General features: G+C 42.5%; 1 protein-coding gene across 1 annotated transcript in view; it reads left to right on the top strand.

Moving 5' to 3' along the window:
* The window catches only part of LOC107290993 (probable E3 ubiquitin-protein ligase HERC3), a 44,523-nt gene extending 31,874 nt beyond the window's left edge, over positions 1-12,649 (top strand). The window contains exons 17-24 of the mRNA XM_015819943.1: positions 1,113-1,283; positions 1,923-2,066; positions 2,716-2,882; positions 5,648-5,714; positions 7,983-8,065; positions 8,523-8,706; positions 10,427-10,529; positions 12,327-12,649. Of these exons, the coding sequence (XP_015675429.1) occupies positions 1,113-1,283; positions 1,923-2,066; positions 2,716-2,882; positions 5,648-5,714; positions 7,983-8,065; positions 8,523-8,706; positions 10,427-10,529; positions 12,327-12,535 (1,128 nt within the window). The 3' untranslated portion in view covers positions 12,536-12,649. The remainder of the gene's footprint in view (positions 1-1,112; positions 1,284-1,922; positions 2,067-2,715; positions 2,883-5,647; positions 5,715-7,982; positions 8,066-8,522; positions 8,707-10,426; positions 10,530-12,326) is intronic.
* The last annotated feature ends 7,639 nt before the right edge of the window (positions 12,650-20,288 follow it).

Here is a 20,288-nt window from a genome sequence, read left to right as displayed (position 1 = left end):
GATTTGATTTGAGAACAATCCTTTCTTAACCTTATTGAATGTATTTTATAGGTTTTTGCTTGCTGGATGTCTAACATGAAAGGATCCCATAACCATGAACAGAATATTTTTAAAGATAGAGAAATATTCCTTTCCCCTTCTTTCTTCCTATTTGCATATGAACATCTTGGGGGATAGGGTTAGGGTTAAGGGAAGAAGAATAATTACAGCTCAAAGTGTTGGTGATTAGAAAAAGTTTTGCTCTCTAGCACAGGGGTCCTCAACCTTGGCAACTTTCAGACTTGTGGACTTCAACTCCCAGAATTCCACAGCCAGCAAAGGTCTAGCACTTAGATGTAATTCTTCCTGTTGTTTAGCTCTGAAAAGAATGGAGGAATTCAGTATTGAGGTTCTATTCCTTTCTATCCGTGGGCAGTATTTCCAGTCTTGGCAGCTATCAAATGGGTGAGATGGACACGAGAACTTCACAACCAGCATGGTCATAGTTGAGAAGTCCACCCAGCTGGAAGTTGCCAAAGTTGGGAGTCTAAGCAACTGCTTCCTATTTTAGAAGATTAATATTTAAAGCCCAGGATATATTCAAACCCAATAATGTCCTCAGCTTTTGAGATTACCTCATTATAATGGTTTAGCAATAGCAATAGCACTTACATTTGTATACTACTTCATAGAGCAGGGGGTCTTCAAACTTGGCCCTTTTATGACTTGTGGACTTCAACTCCCAGAATTCCTCAGCCAGCATCCCTGGCTGAGGAATTCTGGGAGTTGAAGTCCACAAGTCATAAAAGGGCCAAGTTTGAACACCCCTGTCATAGAGCTTTACAGCACTCTCTGAATGGTTTACAGAGTAAGCATATTCTCAACAACCTGTGCCTCCATTTTACCGACTTCAGAAGGATGGAAGGCTGAGTCAATCTTGAGCCAGTCAGGATCAAACTGCTGGCAGTGGGCAGAGTTAGCCTGCAATACTGCATTCTAACCACTGCGCCACCCGGCTAGCAATTTCTTTCTACTTAAAGAAACATAACTCTTTTCCTTGGATGTCAGTGGAACAAGAGGTGGGGAATTGTTGGGGAAATATCCCTTGAAATCCATTTCTCAAATGTTTTTAGGTGGCCATTAGTGGAGCAAATCTACAGAATGTCTTTATGTTTCTCACCCTGGAACCTCTTCTGGCCCGAAGCCCATTCCTGGTCCTTCACGTTCGCAGGAGCAACTTGGTTGGCGATGCTTTGAGGGAACTGAGCATCCATTCGGATGTTGACTTGAAAAAGCCTTTGAAGGTAAGCGCCTATCAATGTGATCTAATCCTCACAGCAGCATCCAATTCGCCTCTGGGCTGCTTCAGTATGTTTTATTTCTGATTACTGGTGAAATTCCATGTGATGGACTCCTTCACCCATACAAAATAATTGTCTCCACATGGAATGAAGAACGCTACGAAAGGTAATCCTGTTTGAGAGATAGCATTCATTTTTTAAAAAATAATAAAATACGATGACTTTCTCTGAGAGGTGAGATTCCCCCTGCCGTGGCTTGGCACCCCATTTTTTTCATTGTGAAATACAATGAATCTATTGTCCCAAAGGTGCTTTTTGAAAAGGCAACTGGACTTTCTTTGTTTTTCCTTGAAGACATTATCCTTCTCATCCAAGAAGCTTCTTCAATTCAGAACTGAAGAATCTTCTTGGATGAGAAGCAAAATGTCTTCACGGAAAAACAAAGTCCAGTTGCCTCTTGAAAAAGCACCTTTGGGACATCCATGACCTGGATGACTGAGAATCTCCATGGGCAATGGCAATTGGTTATTCTCTTTTGCCCATGCAAACCACCTTAAGGCACTGTTTGTGAGGTGGGCGGCCGTATTCTTTGTTTAATCATTAAATAAAATTGCCCTTGTTGAAATCAATATGTTCTGGTAGGTGATCTTTGATGGTGAGGAAGCTGTGGACGCTGGTGGTGTCACAAAGGAATTCTTTCTCCTGCTTCTGAAAGAGCTCTTGAATCCCATCTACGGAATGTTCACCTGCTATTCAGACTCCAATCTACTCTGGTTCTCAGATACTGTAAGTATGGCTACTGCATTCTTCTGAATACAGGCAGTCCTTGCTTAGCGTCCGTTTGAAGTAACAATGGGCCTCCCTGGGGTATTTATGAGTTGGTTCTGATGTTCCAATGGCCAATCTCTTCTCCCCCCCAGTCGCAAGAACACATGCCAGCCATTTAGGCCCATTTGCAGTCTCCCACAGTCACATGACCATATGTTAGGATGTTTTTGCCAAATCCCAGCATTTACCTCCAGTTTTCAGCAAAAATGTCCCATAGCAAACCATTGGTTTGGTTAATGGTCATGGCATTTGCTTCATGACCAAGGTAGCTGCTTTACGACCATTCCGTTTGCTTAACAACTGTTGCAGAAAAGATCATAAAATCAGATCACTTACAACCCAATTTATAACTGTAGTGACTTAAAGATTGTGATGGGGACACTCCATTACGGTTGTAAGGCGAGGGCTATCTGTAATTGACTCAAGAGTTTATTTAGTCTTGGAGTTCTCTAGAGTTCTGATTACTCTGTGTGGTAGTACATCTGGAGTATTCCAGTGAAGAAAACAAAATGTTGGTCTTGGAAGTAAATTCAGCAGCTTTTTAACCTGAAATCTATAATTTTAATTCTAGGCTTCCTCCTAATGTTGTTTTCCTTTTTTTCTAAAGTGTTTTGTTGAGCACAACTGGTTTCACCTAATTGGCATCGTCTGTGGTCTGGCTATCTACAACTTCACCGTGGTGGACCTCCACTTTCCACTGGCTTTATATAAGAAACTTCTGAATGCGAAACCCGACCTGGATGACTTGAAGGAGCTATCTCCGCTGGAAGGAAGGTAGATGTTGCACAGGGAATGTTATCCTGGCCATTTTGCATGATCAGCATAAAATTACAATTGTCCCAATTGTTTTAGAGGAAAAGAAAAGAGTTGGAAAACGTATACTTTAGGCTGAAATTGAGTACATTTCCCTGGCGACGAAGCTTTACATCGCCCAAAGTAACATCAAAAGCAAACCAGGTGACTCTACTCTTTGGAAAAGAGCAATGAATGGTATGTGCCCACATGTGCAAAATTTGACGACCAGTGTGGTTTAGTGGTGAAGATAGGGGATGAAGAACGAAGAGACCCAGGTCTGCCATGGATTGGCTCACTGGTTGATTTTGGGCCTACCTCTCTCTCTTTCATAGCCTAGTCCAGGGGTAGGCAACCTCGGCTCTTTTATGACTCATGGACTTCAACTCCCAGAATTCCTGAGTCAGCTATGCTGGGAGTTGAAGTCCATGAGTCATAAAAGAGCCGAGGTTGCCTACCCCTGGCCTAGTCTATCTCACAAAGTGTTGTGAGGAAAAACAAGAGGGAGCATTTTGCGTGCTTCTTTGAGTTTCTCTACAAAAGGCGGGCGATATCATTGTCTCTCTCACTGCATCTGAAATTTGAGGTGTCTCTTGATTTGTGCCATGCTTTTTCTGTACTTTAACACATTATAGCAGTGGTGGCGAACCTATGGCACGCGTGCCAGAGGCGGCACTCAGAGCCCTCTCTGTGGGCAGGCGCGCCATGCCCCGGAGATGGCAACCGTCCCTCTTCAACCAGCTGCCTGCTAACTGGCCAAGGTCCCACGTGGCTGGATGCATCCCAGCCCCCATGCGCTCGCTGGCCTCTGTGTGCGGGGGCCAATGGTGTCAGGCAGCAGCTGCCCCGGCCCTTGCCTCACCTTGCCCTGTGACAATGGCACCCCTGCCCTGCCTTGCCTTGCCTCGCCTCACCCCACAGGATGAGCCTCCTGCCCATCGCCCCACCTGCCAGAGACCCCCTGGATCTCCCCCAACCCTGCCTGGTCCCCACAGGCATCCTTCCCTACAAGCAACATCGAGGTGATCACACCCACATTGGCCACACCCGCCCAATGTGCCATGACCACCGCAGCCACGCCCATCCAGTGGGCCACGCCCACCTGGCACCTGGCGATAAGTGGGTTTGGGGTTGCAGTTTGGGCACTCGGTCTCTAAAAGGTTTGCCATCACTGCATTATAGCAATAGCACTAAGACTTATATGCTGCTTCACAGTGCTTTACATCCCCCTCTAAGTGGTTCACAGAGTCAGCCTATTGCCCCCAACAATCTGGGTCCTCATTTTACCCACCTTGGAAGGATGGAAGGCTGAGTCAACCTTGAGCCGGTGAGACTTGAACTGCCGAACTGCCGGTAGTCATATAGATTGTGAAATACAGATGATCCTTGTCTTACGACCAATTGCTTTTGAAGCTCCGACAGAGTTACCTGGTGGGTACTTCAGACACATATTCAGTCTCAAATGGGCAGCTCCCCCCTTCCTCCCTGATTAAGTTATTGCACTTGGTTGCTCAGCAATCACCCTACATCAGACATGTCAAACACAAGGCCCGGGGGCCGGATGCAGCCCGCGAAGTGGTATATTGTGGCCTGCGAAGCCATCTTGGAAACAGTGAGGGAATGGCCCCCACTGCCTTGGCCCTGGCCCAGGCCGGCCAGGAGCTAATGTACAATTTTGTGGTGGCACCACCATCCCAGCCCCCCCCCCGCATGGCCTGAGAGGAACAGTGAGGCTCCTCCGTGGACCATGCCTTGGCACTAGCCCTGGTCCCACCCCCTTCTGCCAGAGATCCTCAGATCTGTCCCACTCCTGCCCAGGCCCCCACAGGCACCCTTGACGCGAACAATGTAGAGCTGGCCATGCCCACCCACTAAGCCACACACACCCTGGCCACACCCACCCGCCCCCCCCCAAGGGCAACCGCAATGCTTATGCGGCCCTCAATGAAATTGAGTTTGACATCCCTGCCCTACATTTACAGCCATGGTCATGTGATCACCTTTCTGACAGTTTTGCCAAAACCTGGCATTTACTTCTGGTTTTTGGAAAAAGCGTGCCCATAGTGAACCCCTGGTTTGCTTAATGACCGTGGCATTTGCTTAACAGTTGTGGATCTGCAAAAAAAGGTCATAAAATCAAATCAGTCACGTGACCAACCTGTTTTATGATTTTGTATGACTTTGACGGGCAGACAGCATTATGTTTTAATTCAAGGACTACCTGTACATGTATGCAGTCTATTTATGATACAGATCTTGTATAATACCAGTACAGGTAGTCCTCAACTTATAACGGTTATTTAATGACTGTTCAAAGTTACACCAGCACTGGAAAAAGTGAGTTATGACCATTTTTCACACTTATGATCGCTGCAGCATCCCCATGGTCACCCGATAAAAATTCAAATGCTTGGCAATTGACTCATATTTATGACGGTCGCAGTGTCCCTGGGGTCACGTGATCACCTTTTGCGACCTTCTGTCAAGCAAAGCCAATGGGGAAGCCAGATTCACTTAACAACCGTGTTGCTAACTTAGCAACTGCGGTGGTTCGCTCCACAACGGTAGCAAGAAAGCTCGTAAAATGGGGCAAAACTCACTTAGCAAATGTCTCACTTAGCAACAGAAATGTTGGGCTCAATTGTAGTCATAATGTGAGGACTACCTGTAATGAAGCAAGATGCATAGTTAAAGCTACCAGTAAATGGCTCCCTTTTCCTTCTTGCTGTTTTTATCCTTCTGTTTAGGAGCCTCCAAGAGCTTTTGGATTATCCCGGGGAAGATATTGAGGAAACATTCTGCCTCTCCTTCACAGTAAGAACAACTCAGTCCTACTTTTTGTGTTTATGAAAGCTTAACGAATGCCAGCGCTTCAGAGAAATATTAGTTCCACATTGGTTGGGAACAGGAGCTCTTCTACGTGCTACTCTCCCATTTCCAGGAGACACATCAAGAGAAGATGACCTCTCTATCTGTGACTCTATTTTAGAGTCACAGCAATTTTGTACTAGTGTGTAGTAATAATGAGTAGTTTTGATAGAATTGGATTATTGTGCGTTTATTTCCTAGATTAGCTTTGGGAAGTCCTGGGGGGGGGACGGGGGAAAGGGGTAGGTTGGTATTATAGATTTATATGTATATATATGTATGATTTTTTAAGGAGGTGCCCGGTGATACCCCAACTGCACTGACGGGATGGTTGAGTGAGAAAGGGAGGTAGGAAAGAGGGAGGAAGGAGGAGTGGTGGTAGGAGGGGAGGAGGAAGGTGTAGGCAAGTGAGAGGGTGGTGCAGGAGGGGGACACCGGACACGTCCGTGAATGTATTGATTAGTGTTGATTTTTGGTTGATATTGTGATAAAAGATCTATGTTTTTGTTTTTCAATGAAAAATCAATAAAAATTTGTTTAAAAAAAAAAAAAAGAGAAGATGACCTCTCTTAAGATTGAGGTTTGGGAACAATAGGGATATTTGTGCTGGGCCTTTGGGATATAGAGAAAAAGATGTTGGATAAACATATTACTGAAAAGCTGTATCCTCCTTGCTGGTGTAGTTTTTCTTCTCAGCCCCACTTCTCCCAACCCCCTATTTCGGGGTCCTTTCAACCGTAAGCTTGAAAATATATGGAGTTGATCTGTTGACTATCGCGCTGGAGTGTAAGAAGAAGATTCTGATTGGAGAGAAAAAAAAAGTGTCTTAACTGTAGAATATGTTTGACCAACGGTCCCCTCATTGAGAATTTTCAAGCAGGTCCTGGATAGTCTTCTATTTAGGACTTTAATTTGGATTCCTGCAATGAGCAGAGAGTTGGACTTCAGGGGTTGATTAGCCCTTTGCAGTTCTTTCATTCGTGATCGTGGATGCTTCTTTTGAAAGTCCTGCTTCCTCATGCTGGATTATCACAGAGAGAAAAAGAGACAGAGGCAGCCTGGAAACACAGTGCTAGGCTGCATTAACAGAGGGATAGAATCAAGATCACGTGAAGTGTTAATACCACTCTACAATGCCTTGGTAAGGCCACACTTGGAATACTGCATCCAGTTTTGGTCACCATGATGTAAAAAAGATGCTGAGACTCTAGAAAGAGTACAGAGAAGAGCAACAAAGATGATTAGGGGACTGGAGGCTAAAACATATAAGGAATGGTTGCTGGAATTGGGTATGTCCAGTTTAATGAAGAGAAGGACGAGGGGGAACATGATAGCAGTCTCCCAATATCTCAGGGGCTGCCACAAAGAAGAGGGAGTCAAGCTATTCTCCAAAGCACCTGAAGGCAGGACAAGAAGCAACGGATGGAAACTAATCAAGGAGAGAAGCAACCTAGAACTAAGGAGAAACTTCCTGACAGTGAGAACAATTAACCAGTGGAACAACCTGCCTCCAGAAGCGGTGAATGTTCCAACACTGGAAGTTTTTAAGAAGAAACTGGACAGCCATTTGTCCGAAATGGTATAGGGTTACTTGCCTGAGCAGGGGGTTGGACTTGATGACCTCCAAAGTCCCTTCCACCATCACCATCACCACCACCACCACCACCACCACCACCACCACCACCACCACCACCACCACCATCATCATCATCATCATCATCATCATCATCATCATCATCATCATCATCATCATTATTATTATTATTATTATTATTATTATTATTATTATTATTATTATTATTACTATTATAACTGACAGTGTCTCAGAATGCAAACCTCAAATGGTGTCCCCACCTTTCCTAATTTTCAGGATTGACCACAATCCTGAAAATTCAAGATTGAATAAATAGTTGAGAATTCTGGGATTTTAATACCTCTGCAGAATTTTCAGGTTTCAAAAATCTGTCCTACCGATTTTGGAATGAATGGTATACTTAGTTGTTGCAAAGTTGACCCTTCCGTATCCCTGGTATGTCAAGTTAGAAATTGTCATTTGCAGTAAACCAAGACTATCTTAACTTTAGTTATATGTTGGAAAGCCAAAAGTTTTGTTTAAAATGTGTCCCTTGTGGAAAATAATAATACTGTTGTTGCTGCTCAAGAGATAAAAGTATAAAGCAGCTTTGCCATTGTTTGTTTGGATTGGAAATACAGATATGCAAAGAAAGTTATGGCGTAGTGGAACAGAAAAATCTTGTTCCTGATGGAGACAAAATACCTGTACAGAATAATAATAGGTAAGTGTTGGGTGACGGTAAGGTTGAAGAAATGCTTCACTGCTGTGCTGTGACAGACTGCCATGAATTGTGGGGAGGGGAAATGAAGGGGGAAACGAAAGTAAGGGCTGCATCTCTTTGAGATGCTGCCTCAAGGTCATCCAGCTAGAAGGAGGGAGCTGCACGTCATACTACCATAACTGACCATTATGAAAACATCTTACCTGAACCTGATTGGTTACATGGGGATGAGCAAAGAGAGACAGTTAAGGGAGGCAAAAGTTGAATGTAGGGATTTTGGTGCGCGATTCTTAGTTCTGGCTTTGCAACACTGCAGTACATTTGATCTCTAATAAACTATGCCTTTCTCAACCAATGGAGCCAAGGATCATTTCTATTTAGAGAGAAATAAGTTGTGGCAGCTCCAAGAACCCATGATATAAATAACGAAACACGGTGTTCCTTCTAATTCCCCCAGACAGGAATTTGTGGATGCCTACGTGAATTACGTCTTCAATGTCTCCGTGCATGAGTGGTACACTGCTTTCTCAAGTGGCTTCTTGAAAGTGTGTGGTGGGAAAGTGTTTGAACTCTTCCAGCCTACTGAGCTGAGGGCTATGATCGTGGGAAGTAGCAAATACAACTGGAAGGAGCTGGAAGAGGTTAGTGAACACCCATTTGACTTTCTTCCATGTCTTGGCTTGTCTAGAAATTAAGGTAGGCAGCTATGATCTCTAGGAAAGTATATGTCTCATGACAGGAAAATTCTCTTCTGCAAATGTACCATTTTAATCTGACCATCGTTGTGAAAAAGCATCTCATTTTGTCACAGCACTCATAGATTTTATTATTATTAAATTTACGTGCTGCCCACCTTGTTAAAAAGATTATTTTTTAAATTTATTTGCTGCCCATCTCACCAAGGGGCTACTCTAGTCGGCTTACAACAATAAGAACGAAAAAATGAAAATAATGTAAACATAACAAGTAAAGTAATGGGACAATTGGCTAAACAATGAAAAAAGGAAACAATGCTACTTGAGCAATGATGGCGCAGTGGTTAGAAAGCAGTATTGCAGGCTAACTCTACTGACTGCCAGGAGTTTGATCCTGACCAGCTCAAGGTTGACCCAGCCTTCCATCCTTTCAAGGTTGGTAAAATGAGGATCCAGATTGTTGGGGGCAATATGCTAATTCTGTAAACCACTTAGAGAGCACTGCAAAAGCACTATAAAGTATTATATAACAGAAGAATAAAATAATAGCGTTAGAAGGGAACTTGGAGGTCTTCTAGTCCAACCCACTGCTTAAGCCAGAGACTCTATACCAGGGGTGTCAAACTGCTGGCCCGCAGGCCGGACGCGTCATCCGGAAGCCGCATCCGCCCCATTGGCGGCAATGGCAAAATCAGCCCGATACGTTGCGCGACGGCACATGACGTCGCGAGTTTGACACCCCTGCTGTATACCATTTCAGAAAAATGACTTTCCAGTCTTTTTTTAAAAGCCTCCAGTGATGGAGCACCCACAACCTCTGAAGGCAAGCCGTTCCACTGGTTAATTGTTCTCACTGTCAGGAAATTTCTGCTTAGTTCTAGGTCACGGGTCCTCAATCTTGGCAACTTTAAAAAGTTGGCTGAGGAATTCTGGGAGTTGAAGTCCACAAGTCTTAAAGTTGCCAAGGTTGAAGACTCCTGTTCTAGGTTGCTTAGTTTCCAACCATTGTTTCTGGTGTTTTGGAAAGTAGGTTGACCCCTCTTCTTTGTGGCACCCCCTCAGGCATTGGAACACTGCTATCATGTCACCCCAGTCCTTCTTTTCACTAGACTAGACATACCCAATTCCTATAACCATTCTTCATATGTTTTAGCCTCTACCTTCCCATAAGTCTCAGTGCTATTACTATTAAGTATGAGTATTGTGACAAAATGACAGAGAGACTCTTAAGATACCTTATCACTATTTCTTTTTAATTACGTGTGAGGTTTTTAATTCTGTATGAGGTTTCCACTACACTAATTTTGACTTGTTCCATTGGCAATCCCTTTTCACAGCAGAATGTTGTGGATTTTTTATATTTTGATATAAATGTTCATGTGGAGCATATTGAACCCTTTGGAGTACCAACATCTGGGCTGTAAAGGATTGGGGTTCAATTTTATTTATTTTTTACTATTCTGCTTTCTATGTTATGTCACAGTCCAGTTCTAAAATTATTATGTAGTCATTTACTATTTTGTAATACATTGGGGATATTAGGAGAGCAATTGATCTTTTAGAACAATAACTTTAACCAACACACCCAAATTATAATTTCAAATTATTATTATAATTGACCTCTTGTTCTTAAACAACATGTTGTCCTTTGTATCTTGTTTTACAGAGTGCAAGTTACAAGGGAGATTATTCAGCTACACACCCTACCGTACAAATGTTCTGGGAAGCATTTCACGAATTCCCTTTAGAAAAGAAGAAGAAATTTCTTTGTAAGTATTTATATAGAACTATAACTATTTTCTTCCGCTGAGACTCAGTTCAGACCAGTGATTCTCTCATTGAGGTTTGGTAGTAAAACACAGAAGATAGATTTCAACCATGTGATGGGCAATTCTTCTAGCTCAACGGTGAAGAAAATAGAAGAAAAATCCTTAGACAAACCTCCTGCTCTTCCGTGCAGAAAACTAGCAATGAGAAACTTTTGAGACTGCTGGTTTTTTTCTTGTTTGAAGTTTTTTTTCCCCAAAATACTAGATTATTTTAAAAGAGGGCAGATTCTCAGACTAACAGAAATGGCATGGTTTTTGAAGATTTTTGTCATAGATTTTGTTGGTTGGGAAGATCAGTCTATGGAACAGAAGGGTTAACAGGAATGGAAGAAGGATAAAATTGGTCCAAACTTCGTAACTGTAAATCAAAGGGTTGTCTAGATCTTTTTTTTTTTTTTTTGGTCAATGTCTGATATCTTTTGGGAATTCAGGATAAGATTGCAAGACACCATAGGCCAGCGGTAGGCAACCTTGGCTCTTTTATGACTCGTGGACTTCAACTCCCAGAATTCCTGAGCCAGCCATGCTGAGGGGAAAGGGAGAGTTTCCAAGCTGAGCCATGCTGGCTCAGGAATTCTGGGAGTTGAAGTCCACGAGTCATAAAAGAACCAAGGTTGCCTACCCCTGCCATAGGCTGAGGTCATTGTGGATGGTCGTGCTTTGTGGAGTCGATTTAAAGTGGAGTTAATGAGACAATGGGAAAACTCTAGGCAAAAATAACAAACAGGCACGGGGCAGTCTGTGACACAAATGAATCAATTTATAGGCTTTGAAGTCGAAACTAATTAGCAAGAGCAAGAGTATCAGTTTTGTATTTCTGCACTCCACAGACTATCATTACAGGTATAGGTAGTCCTTGACTTACAACCACAATTGAGCCAAAATTTATGTTACTAAGCGAGACATTTATTGAGTTTTGCCCCATTTTACGACCTTGCTTGCCACCGTTGTTAAGTGAATCACTGCAGTTGTTAAGTTAGTAACACGGTTAAGTGAATCTGGCTTCCCCACTGACTTTGCTTGTCAGAAGTCACAAAAGGGGATCACATGACCCCGGGACGCTGCAACCGTCATAAAAATGAGTCAGTTGCCAAGTGTCTGAATTTTGATCACGTGACCATGGGATTGCTGCAACAGTCGTATGTGTGAAAATTGGTCATAAGTCACTTTTTCCAGTGCCATTGTAACTTTGAACAGTCACTAAATGAACTGTTGTAAGTCAAGGACTTCCGATAGTTCTCAGCTTACAACCATTCATTTAGGGACTGTTCAAAGGCACGGTGGCAACCAATCCTTGCAGCATTCCCACGATCATGTGATCAAGACTTGGGCATTTAGCAACCAGCGTATTATATATACGACAGCTGCAGCTTCCCAAGGTCATGTGATTGTCATCTGCGACCTCGGATGCCGCCTTCTGACAAGCAGAATCTATGAGGTAAAGCCAAATTCACTTAACAACTAGGTGAATCCTTTAAAAACTACGGCGATTCATTTAACAACCGTGGAAAAAAAGGTCATCAAAACAGAAACAACACATTTAACAACCGCCTTGCTTAACGACATAAATTTTGGTTCCAATTATGAGTGCAAACCGAGGGCTACCTAGATTGCGGTAAGGGCAGCTCATTGCCAGAGGAGCAGAAATCGGTCTTTGAAGGGAGGCAGTGGGAGGCAGTGTTGCTTTCCTACAAGTGTTGTTTTGTTGATGACTTTCTGACATGCTTTTTCTGCTAGTGTTCCTGACTGGCAGCGACCGGATCCCCATCTACGGCATGTCCAGTTTGCGCATGGTCATTCAGTCCACCTCCAGTGATGAGCAGTACCTGCCAGTGGCCCACACCTGCTACAACCTCCTTGATTTGCCCAAGTACAGCAGTAAAGAAACCCTGAGCACACGACTTACTCAAGCCATCGACCACTATGAGGGCTTCAGCTTGGCCTGAGCACAAGCCACCCCCAACAGAGACCACTTGAAACGGAAAGAAAAATCTTGTCTTGTTCTTCCTTTTGTAGGGAAATGGGGCAAGTTGCTCAGGGAAGCCAAAGGGAAAAGGGGGGGGGAGGGAGGTATATAGGAAAAAGGACACCAAAACAGGTCTGTCAATCTTTCTTGAGGTTTTAATGTTCACACTTTTGACCTATCTCTTAAAACTTATTTTATGCTTCTTGGGCGATTTTTGTTGGTTTAAAATAGCCTCCCTCCGCTTCTCTGAAGTCTGTGGAATTACCTTTATATTTCTGAGGCCTCGCCGTCTTTTTCAAAAATAAGATTCTGCCTGCTGTGAATTTCTTTTCCATTCTCTGCCACTCTGAATTTCTTTCCATTTCCTTCTCCTTCAGCTTTGAACTTCCCTCTTTGCTCGTAGACCAGGTTTCTCAGCTCCAGGGATAATTTCTTTATGCCTTTGAAAGCACCGAGGTGATTATTGGAAGAGTAGTTGGTGATGGGAAATGAAAAGCTTAGTTTTTCTCCTTTACAGAATTTCTCCATTTCTTATAGTCTGCAGAAAACAATCTTCTTAACCTCCTGTTTGACCTCACAACTTCCTCTCTGAGAGCTGCCAGGCAGCAGAGATCCTGCAGAATGGGATTACTTTACCTTTGTGTTAATTGTTCAAAGGAGAATTGGTGTGGTATTTTTCATTTCCCTCCAGGAATGGGAATTTCACAGCATAGATCAGTGATGGCGAACCTTTTAGAGACCGAATGCCCAAACTGCAACCCAAAACCCACTTATGTATCTTTGGGTTCTGGGTGGGCATGGCCAATTGGGTGGGTGTGGCCAATTGGGTGGGCATGGCTGCAGTGGTAACGGCAGACTGGGTGGGACTAAAAAGTTCAGTCAATCAATTCCAACTTTGCGAGATCTTTTTTTTTCCTGCAAGAAGTTGAAATTGATTGATTGATTGAACCTTTTTTTTTTTTTTGCACACGGTGGCGGAGGCCTAAAGCGAAAAGGTTTTATAAAGCCCATCTGAAGGCCTAGGACTGGGGCGACGGCGCACATGTCCACAGAGAGGGCTCTGAGTGCCGCCTCTGGCACGCATGCCATAGGTTCGCCACCACGGGCATAAATCATGTTTTCTTCCCATCTCCGGGTGCAGATGAGTGCAGATGTGTTTCTTGCAGACTTCTACTGAATGTCTCTTTGCCATTCTGCCTGTCTTATGAATGGATGATGCTTTTTTGGGTGGGGGGGAAGCAGGCTTTCTCTGCCCCACTGAGATCCAGAGCCAAATTACAGTGGGGTGGGATGAATGGAAGAAAAATGACGACCAGCTTTCTTTTCTCCCCCAAATCTCTCTCCCCCATACGCACATTTTATTATAAAAGTCACAATGAATATTCTTTCCCCTGCCCTTGATAATTTTATCAATTGCTGGTCCAAGCCTAGTTGATAATGACTGAATCCATGGAAACTAATGAAATTAGTCCATTTGGGACTGATGGAGGGAAAAGCTAATTGCAATCCTGATCCAGCTCAGCCATGAAGAGGGTTTTATTTTTCAGTCAGCCGAGCAAGGTGGACTTTAGTCGTAATTCAATTTTGGTTGGCATGGAGCCGCAGTACTTGTGTACCTTTTAATTCAACCATGTTTTGCACTTTCCCTAATGAAAAAAGCTTTAAAAGCATTAAGGGGTCACTTGGCTGTTTGGGTAGCGAACGGGCCTCTTTTTACCGCAACTTTAAAAGAACTTTATCAAATGCTTATTTTGTATGTGTGTGTGTGTACATAGCTCAATATTATGCAATAAATGGAATGTTTCCTTCAGACTTTATACTGCTTTCATGATGCTTCAAGAAGAAAATAAGTTAAAAAAATAGAATAGTGATGTGTCCAGCTGTTTTCCTAACAGCACTGCTAAGTGCTAGGAGAGATGAAGGTGGAATCTGTGAGGGAAAGGGTTTTTTTTTTTTACATCCTTTCCTTTCATTTTCAGATTTTTTTGTTGGTTTGTTTTAAATTTCTGAGGTAATGGATTAAGCACACAGCCCTTAAGCTTTTTATACACAAGTTATTGGTAAGGACACTTTTGCAGGCTTTCAACGGTCAAATTTCAGAAAATCCAAAACTCGTCCCAGATTCTATAACCCCAATGGGTATTTGGAGCTAATTATTGCTTTTTTCTGCTTTCTGCCCTCTACTAAGAGTAACTGACAGGGTTAACAGAATAACAATAACAGAGTTGGAAAGGACCTTGGGGGTCTTCTAGTCCAACCCCCTGCTCAGACAGGAAACCCTATATTATTTCAGACAGATGATTGTCCAGTCTTTGTTTAAAAGCTTCCACAACTTCTGAAGGCAAGACATTCCACTGGTTAATTGTTCCCACTGACAGGAAATTTCTCCTTAGTTCTAAGTTGGTTCCTCTCCTTGATTAGTTTCCATCCATTGCTTCTTGTCCTGCCTTCAGGTGCTTTGAAGAATAGCTTTGACTCCCTCTTTGTGGCAACCCCTTAGATATTGGAACACTGCTATCATGTCTGAGCTGGTTGAACTGGTCTCAGGTTGAAATCATTAAGCCTTTCTTCCTCCTTCTGCTGACTGGGACTTTTGGAAGTTGAAATCCAGTGGAATTGGAGGAAATTAGGTTGGGGGAACTGAGATATACATTAGCAATAGTACTTAGACTTATATACTGCTTCACAGTGCTTTGCAGCCCTCTCTAAACAGTTTACAAAGTCAGCCTATTGCCCCCAACAATCTGGTCCTCATTTTACCCATCTCGGAAGGATGGAAGGCTGAGTCAACCTTGAGCCATTCAGGGTCGAACTGCCGAACTGCTGGCAGTCGACAATCAGCAGAATTAGCCTGCAGTGCTGCATTCTAACCACTGCGCCACTACGGCTCTTATGAATACTTTTTAACATGGTGGCATTTTTTTTGGGTAGAACTAGAAAAATACCCATTTTGGCAGAAAGGAACATCACATGTTTTTTAGTCTCTTTCCAAGGCAGATTTCAGTTTGACTAATCCCTGAGCGACATGCAGGTGGCCGGCATTATTGAGACTGGTTTTAACCTCTCTTTCCCTGTTGAGTACCAGTGCTGGGAAGCACCGAATAATCCCAAGAAACGCTTTTACAGTTTTCCGGTAATACCTCATAGCTTTCATTTCTGGGAGGATTTACTTTTGGAAGCACAATGGGCATTTATTTGTTGGATTGTTACAACTAAGCTTCTCTGGAATATGAAAGACCCGCATGAATGTTGATGACCCGTGCAGGATTATATCCTGGAGATCAGCAACCCAAGTTGTGAAAAACGGAGGGACTATGCAATAACATCACTTCTAGGTATGTTTTTCTATCCCAGCAGAACAGAACACCACACCACATACACTCAGAATCACCACTGCACGTGCAAAAAAAAAATGCAGAAAGTTCAATTTTTTTCAGCAGGGTTGCTGAAAAAAAGGTTGAATTGCCTTGCAGCTGAGAACAGACTTATCTCACTACAAGATTAGGTAGTCCTCGACTTAGGACCCTAATTGAATCCAAATATTTCTGTTGTTAAGCAAGCCAGGCAGTTAAGTGAGTTTTGCCCCATTTTTTGACCATTTTTGCCACAGTTGTTAAGCAAATCACTGCACTTGTTACTGCAGTTGCCAAATGCCGGTATTTCGATCACGTGACCATGGGGAGACTGCAATGTTTGTAAGTGAAAACTGGTCATAAGTCACTTTTTTCAGTGCCGTTTTAACTTTGAATGGTCACTAAATGAATGATTGTAAGTCAAGGACTACCTGTAAATGTCTTCAAATGTTTAATAATATAACAACAATAATAATAATAATAATTGCCATTGAAACTGCACGATTATGGATGAAACGTGTAACAGTGGTACCCATTGTCATCGGGGCACTGGGAACTATGTCCAAAAACGTTGCAAAATACATCAAACTGCAGCTTCCTGCAATAACTCCAGCAATGTTACAAAAAACTGCACTACTCGGAACATCTTATATTTTAAGGAGGTACCTGGTTGACACCTAGGATGCTGGTAGCAACCCGTGTCAACCATCAGCGCCAGCCAATTTGAATGTTCAGTTGACTGAGGTTTATGTTTAATGAATAAAAGATAATAATAATAGTAATATAGAACAATTCTTTATTGGCCAAGTGTGATTGGACACACAAGGAATTTGTCTCCGGTGCATAAGCTCAGAGTGTACATATAAAGAGCAAGTAATAGGACACGGAGCATAAATCATAGTTACAATCATTAATCATAAGTTACAAACCACAGCTGATAAATCATAAGAACCCAATAGGAGGAGATAGTAGGCAAGATGAGAAATGAAACAGATTAACTCCTGTAATCCATGATTTTTGTGGCTAGCTTCAAAGAAAGGACAGCTTTAGCTACAAAATGACAGTGATAACTCAAAAGTAAAGCAATTCTTGTATGATTCAGCTTCTGAACATGCAAAACTGCTGAAAGGCAGTTTTATAAGTTTTATAGTTGACATTGGCAATTAAGCAGGGTCAGACCTGTTTACTGCCTGGATGGAAGACCATGAGAAATTAGGGGGTTGCAAGCTATGTTGGGAATTTGGGAGAAGTTCCAGAAAGAAGGCAGCTTATGGCCTTTCAATTCTGTTGCTAAGGAAACTACAGGTGATCCTCAACTTACAACAGTTCCATTTAGTGACCTAAACTACAATGGCACGGAAAAAAATGATTTATTACCGTTTTTCACACTTATGACCATTGTAGACTCCTCCTGGTCACACGATCAAAATTCAGATGCTTGGCAACTGACTCATACTTATGACGGTCATGTGATCACCTTTTGTGAGCTTCTGACAAGCAAAGTCAATGGGGAAACTGGATTCACTTAGCAGCTATGTTACTAACTTAACAATGGCAGTGAGTCACTTAACAACTGTGTCAAGAAAGGTCATAAAATGGGGCAAAACTCTCTTTAAGAACTGTCTCAGCAACGGAAATTTTGGGCTCGATTGTGGTTGTAAATTGAGGACTACCTGTAATCAATTAACTAAAATGACTTGTCCATGAAGTCACCATAAGTTGAATTTGACTTGAAGGAGACAATCCTTTTATAAAGAAAGATGGTATAATAAAATTACTGTAGCACAGGAATGGACTTCGGCCTTTTTTTTTAATTAGTCTTTTTTATTAGTTTTTAAAATTAGTTTACTTTTAAAAAAAAGGTTTGTCCCTTTTAAGATTAAAAAAAAAAACCCAGAGAGTTTTGCTGCAACAGTCCTAAGTGAAAAATGGTCGTAAGTCACTTTTTTTCAGTGCTTTGAACAATCACTAAATGGATTTTTGTAAGTTGAGGACGACCTGTACAGCACCATGGAAAATGCTAGACCCCAGACCCAATTCCAAGAACATATTTCAAGGTGGTACGCTCTCCGATGTCATTGCAATTTTCCTGACCTTCTCCTCTAACACAAGCAATAAAGGGCAAAAGCATGGGAGAGGCACCAGGATAATGCAGGCTTCAGGCCTTTGGCGAACATGAGATTGGGACATGATCTCCCATGGAAGCCAGCAGATAAATAACTGGGATATTTAGTGACTTATTTATTCCATCGGTTTGTTGCAAATCCTTCAGAACTCTTAGTGGCTTATAGGAATGGAAAATGTACAGTGAAAAATGCCGAACTCGTAATGCTTCCAAACTAATCCCACCCACCTCAAATAACGAAAATAGAAACCGTCCTAAATACCAAACCAACATTATTAATACAGTGGCTACAATCATTCTTAAAAGGCCCTTGAGTTTCCGAAAGGCTATTACCAAAGGAGCCAAATTCTAAGGGAAATTTGCTCCACAGTGTTGGCTAACAACAGAATTGTGCTCAGTTCTCCTCACCTTACCACAGCAGACAACAGCTAGCATTTTCTTTTATGACTCTCATCTTAGAAAGGTTGACGTTGCTTGACGTAGGCCAGAGTGTCAAACTCGCAACGTCATGTGACGTGTCGCAACTTTTTTTCCATTGCCGGCAATGGGTGGGTGTGGTTTTGGCATGACGCATCCGGCCCACAGGCCGGCAGTTTGACACCCCTGGCGTAGGCAGTCTTGAAGATACCTTGGTGTCAAGCCATATAGGTCTTTGTAAGTCAAAATTGACAAATTGATTCCCAAAGCTACTAGAAATCCAATTTACTGCAAAAATGGCTGGATCTATTCAAAGTGATGGGTGCTGACCAATAAGCGGAGTGCTACAGTTTGAACTAACTATAGTTTTAAGGGTAGCTTTCAAGGGCATTTGCACATTGTGCAGATTGCAGGAATCCAGTCAGGTGATGACAAATGATTCAATGCAGCTGAATGCTCCAATTAAGACTGTATCTGGCAGCATAGCCTTGTTGATCACGGTCTCCCCTGCACATCCAATACGACTTCAAAAGGAACCTATTATGGACCTACTTTCTAAAGGCAGCACAACTACCTTGGGAGACATCTCGAGAGATAACAAGAGTTACTGAACAAAGCAAATTTGTTTTATTTGAGTTACTGTATAGAGTCTTTGACTTATAACTGCCTGCTTAGCGGCCAAATTGTGACTTAGAATGGGCCCATGAAAAGCTACTTGGTTTCAAAGTTCTGACGTTGGCCCACCCCCAGTCACATGATTGCATTTTGGGAGCTTGACACCTGGCCCACATTTATGGCCATTTGCAGCCCCCGCTGTCACATGCTGTGACTTATGACGATTTTGCAGAAACCAGTGTTTACGTCCAGTTTATAGCAAAAAAACAGCCCACAGCAAACAATGGTTTGGTTAACGGCTGCTGCGGCAGCAAAAAAGGTAGTAAAATCAGTTCGGTTATGTGATGATCTGCTTTATGACTGTCATGACTATCGGCTATAATTGTCAAGCTGATTACAATCGTAAGTCAAGGACTACCTTTAGCCTGTTTTGTCCAACAGTCTCCAGGTGTCTGGAAAAGATTTCAACAGCATCTCCCACTGAGCTCAGAATGGCAATATTCAGCTAAGTATCATCAGCATATTGATGGAATTATACTCCTGGTGGACTCTCCCTGGAGCAGTGTAAATGTTAAAAAGCAAGGAGAAGACCATGGACTGTTGCCTATAGCAACCCAAACTGGGCCAGCTTTCCAGGACAGCCTTTCCTCCAGATAATTTGCTTCCCTTGCATATTTATCAAAGCAGCTTGAGCCCAAAGATCTAGAATTGGGACTGCTAGAGCCAGAACTGGATATTGGCAGCAGATTGTTGATTAACCTTCCCTTGTAATGGCAACCAGGGTGTCTCCCCAATGGGGATTTGATGGAGAAGCGAAAGTTTTGTACTGACTCTAAACTATGAGCAGACAGATAAAGGAAAAGGATTATAAATTCCCTGAGAAGTACAGTGCTGGCAGCACCGTTACATTGTTCGCAAGGATTTATAGAGACATGCAGTCAAAAATAGTTTTATTTCTTTCTTCCATACAAAATACCATCATGTACGAAAATGCACACATATAGTTTTGTCAATCAGTTTGCATTTTAAAAAGTTGCAGTGAATTAAATGCATTTTTTTTCTGTGATGTAAACATAGAACTGTGTCCATAAGTGTCATCGGGGCATAAAATGAATGATCATTCAGCAAAAAAAATGTATTGTTACATCTGAAACCAGAGATGACTTTTGACAAAGGAATTTCCTATAACTGTTCATGATTAAGAATGATTGGCTTTAATCAAG

The sequence above is a fragment of the Protobothrops mucrosquamatus genome, unplaced genomic scaffold (genome assembly GCF_001527695.2).
Source record: "Protobothrops mucrosquamatus isolate PMUCROS unplaced genomic scaffold, P.Mucros_1.0 scaffold1023, whole genome shotgun sequence".
NCBI lineage: Eukaryota > Metazoa > Chordata > Lepidosauria > Squamata > Viperidae > Protobothrops > Protobothrops mucrosquamatus.
This window is presented reverse-complemented; position numbering and strand designations above follow the sequence as displayed.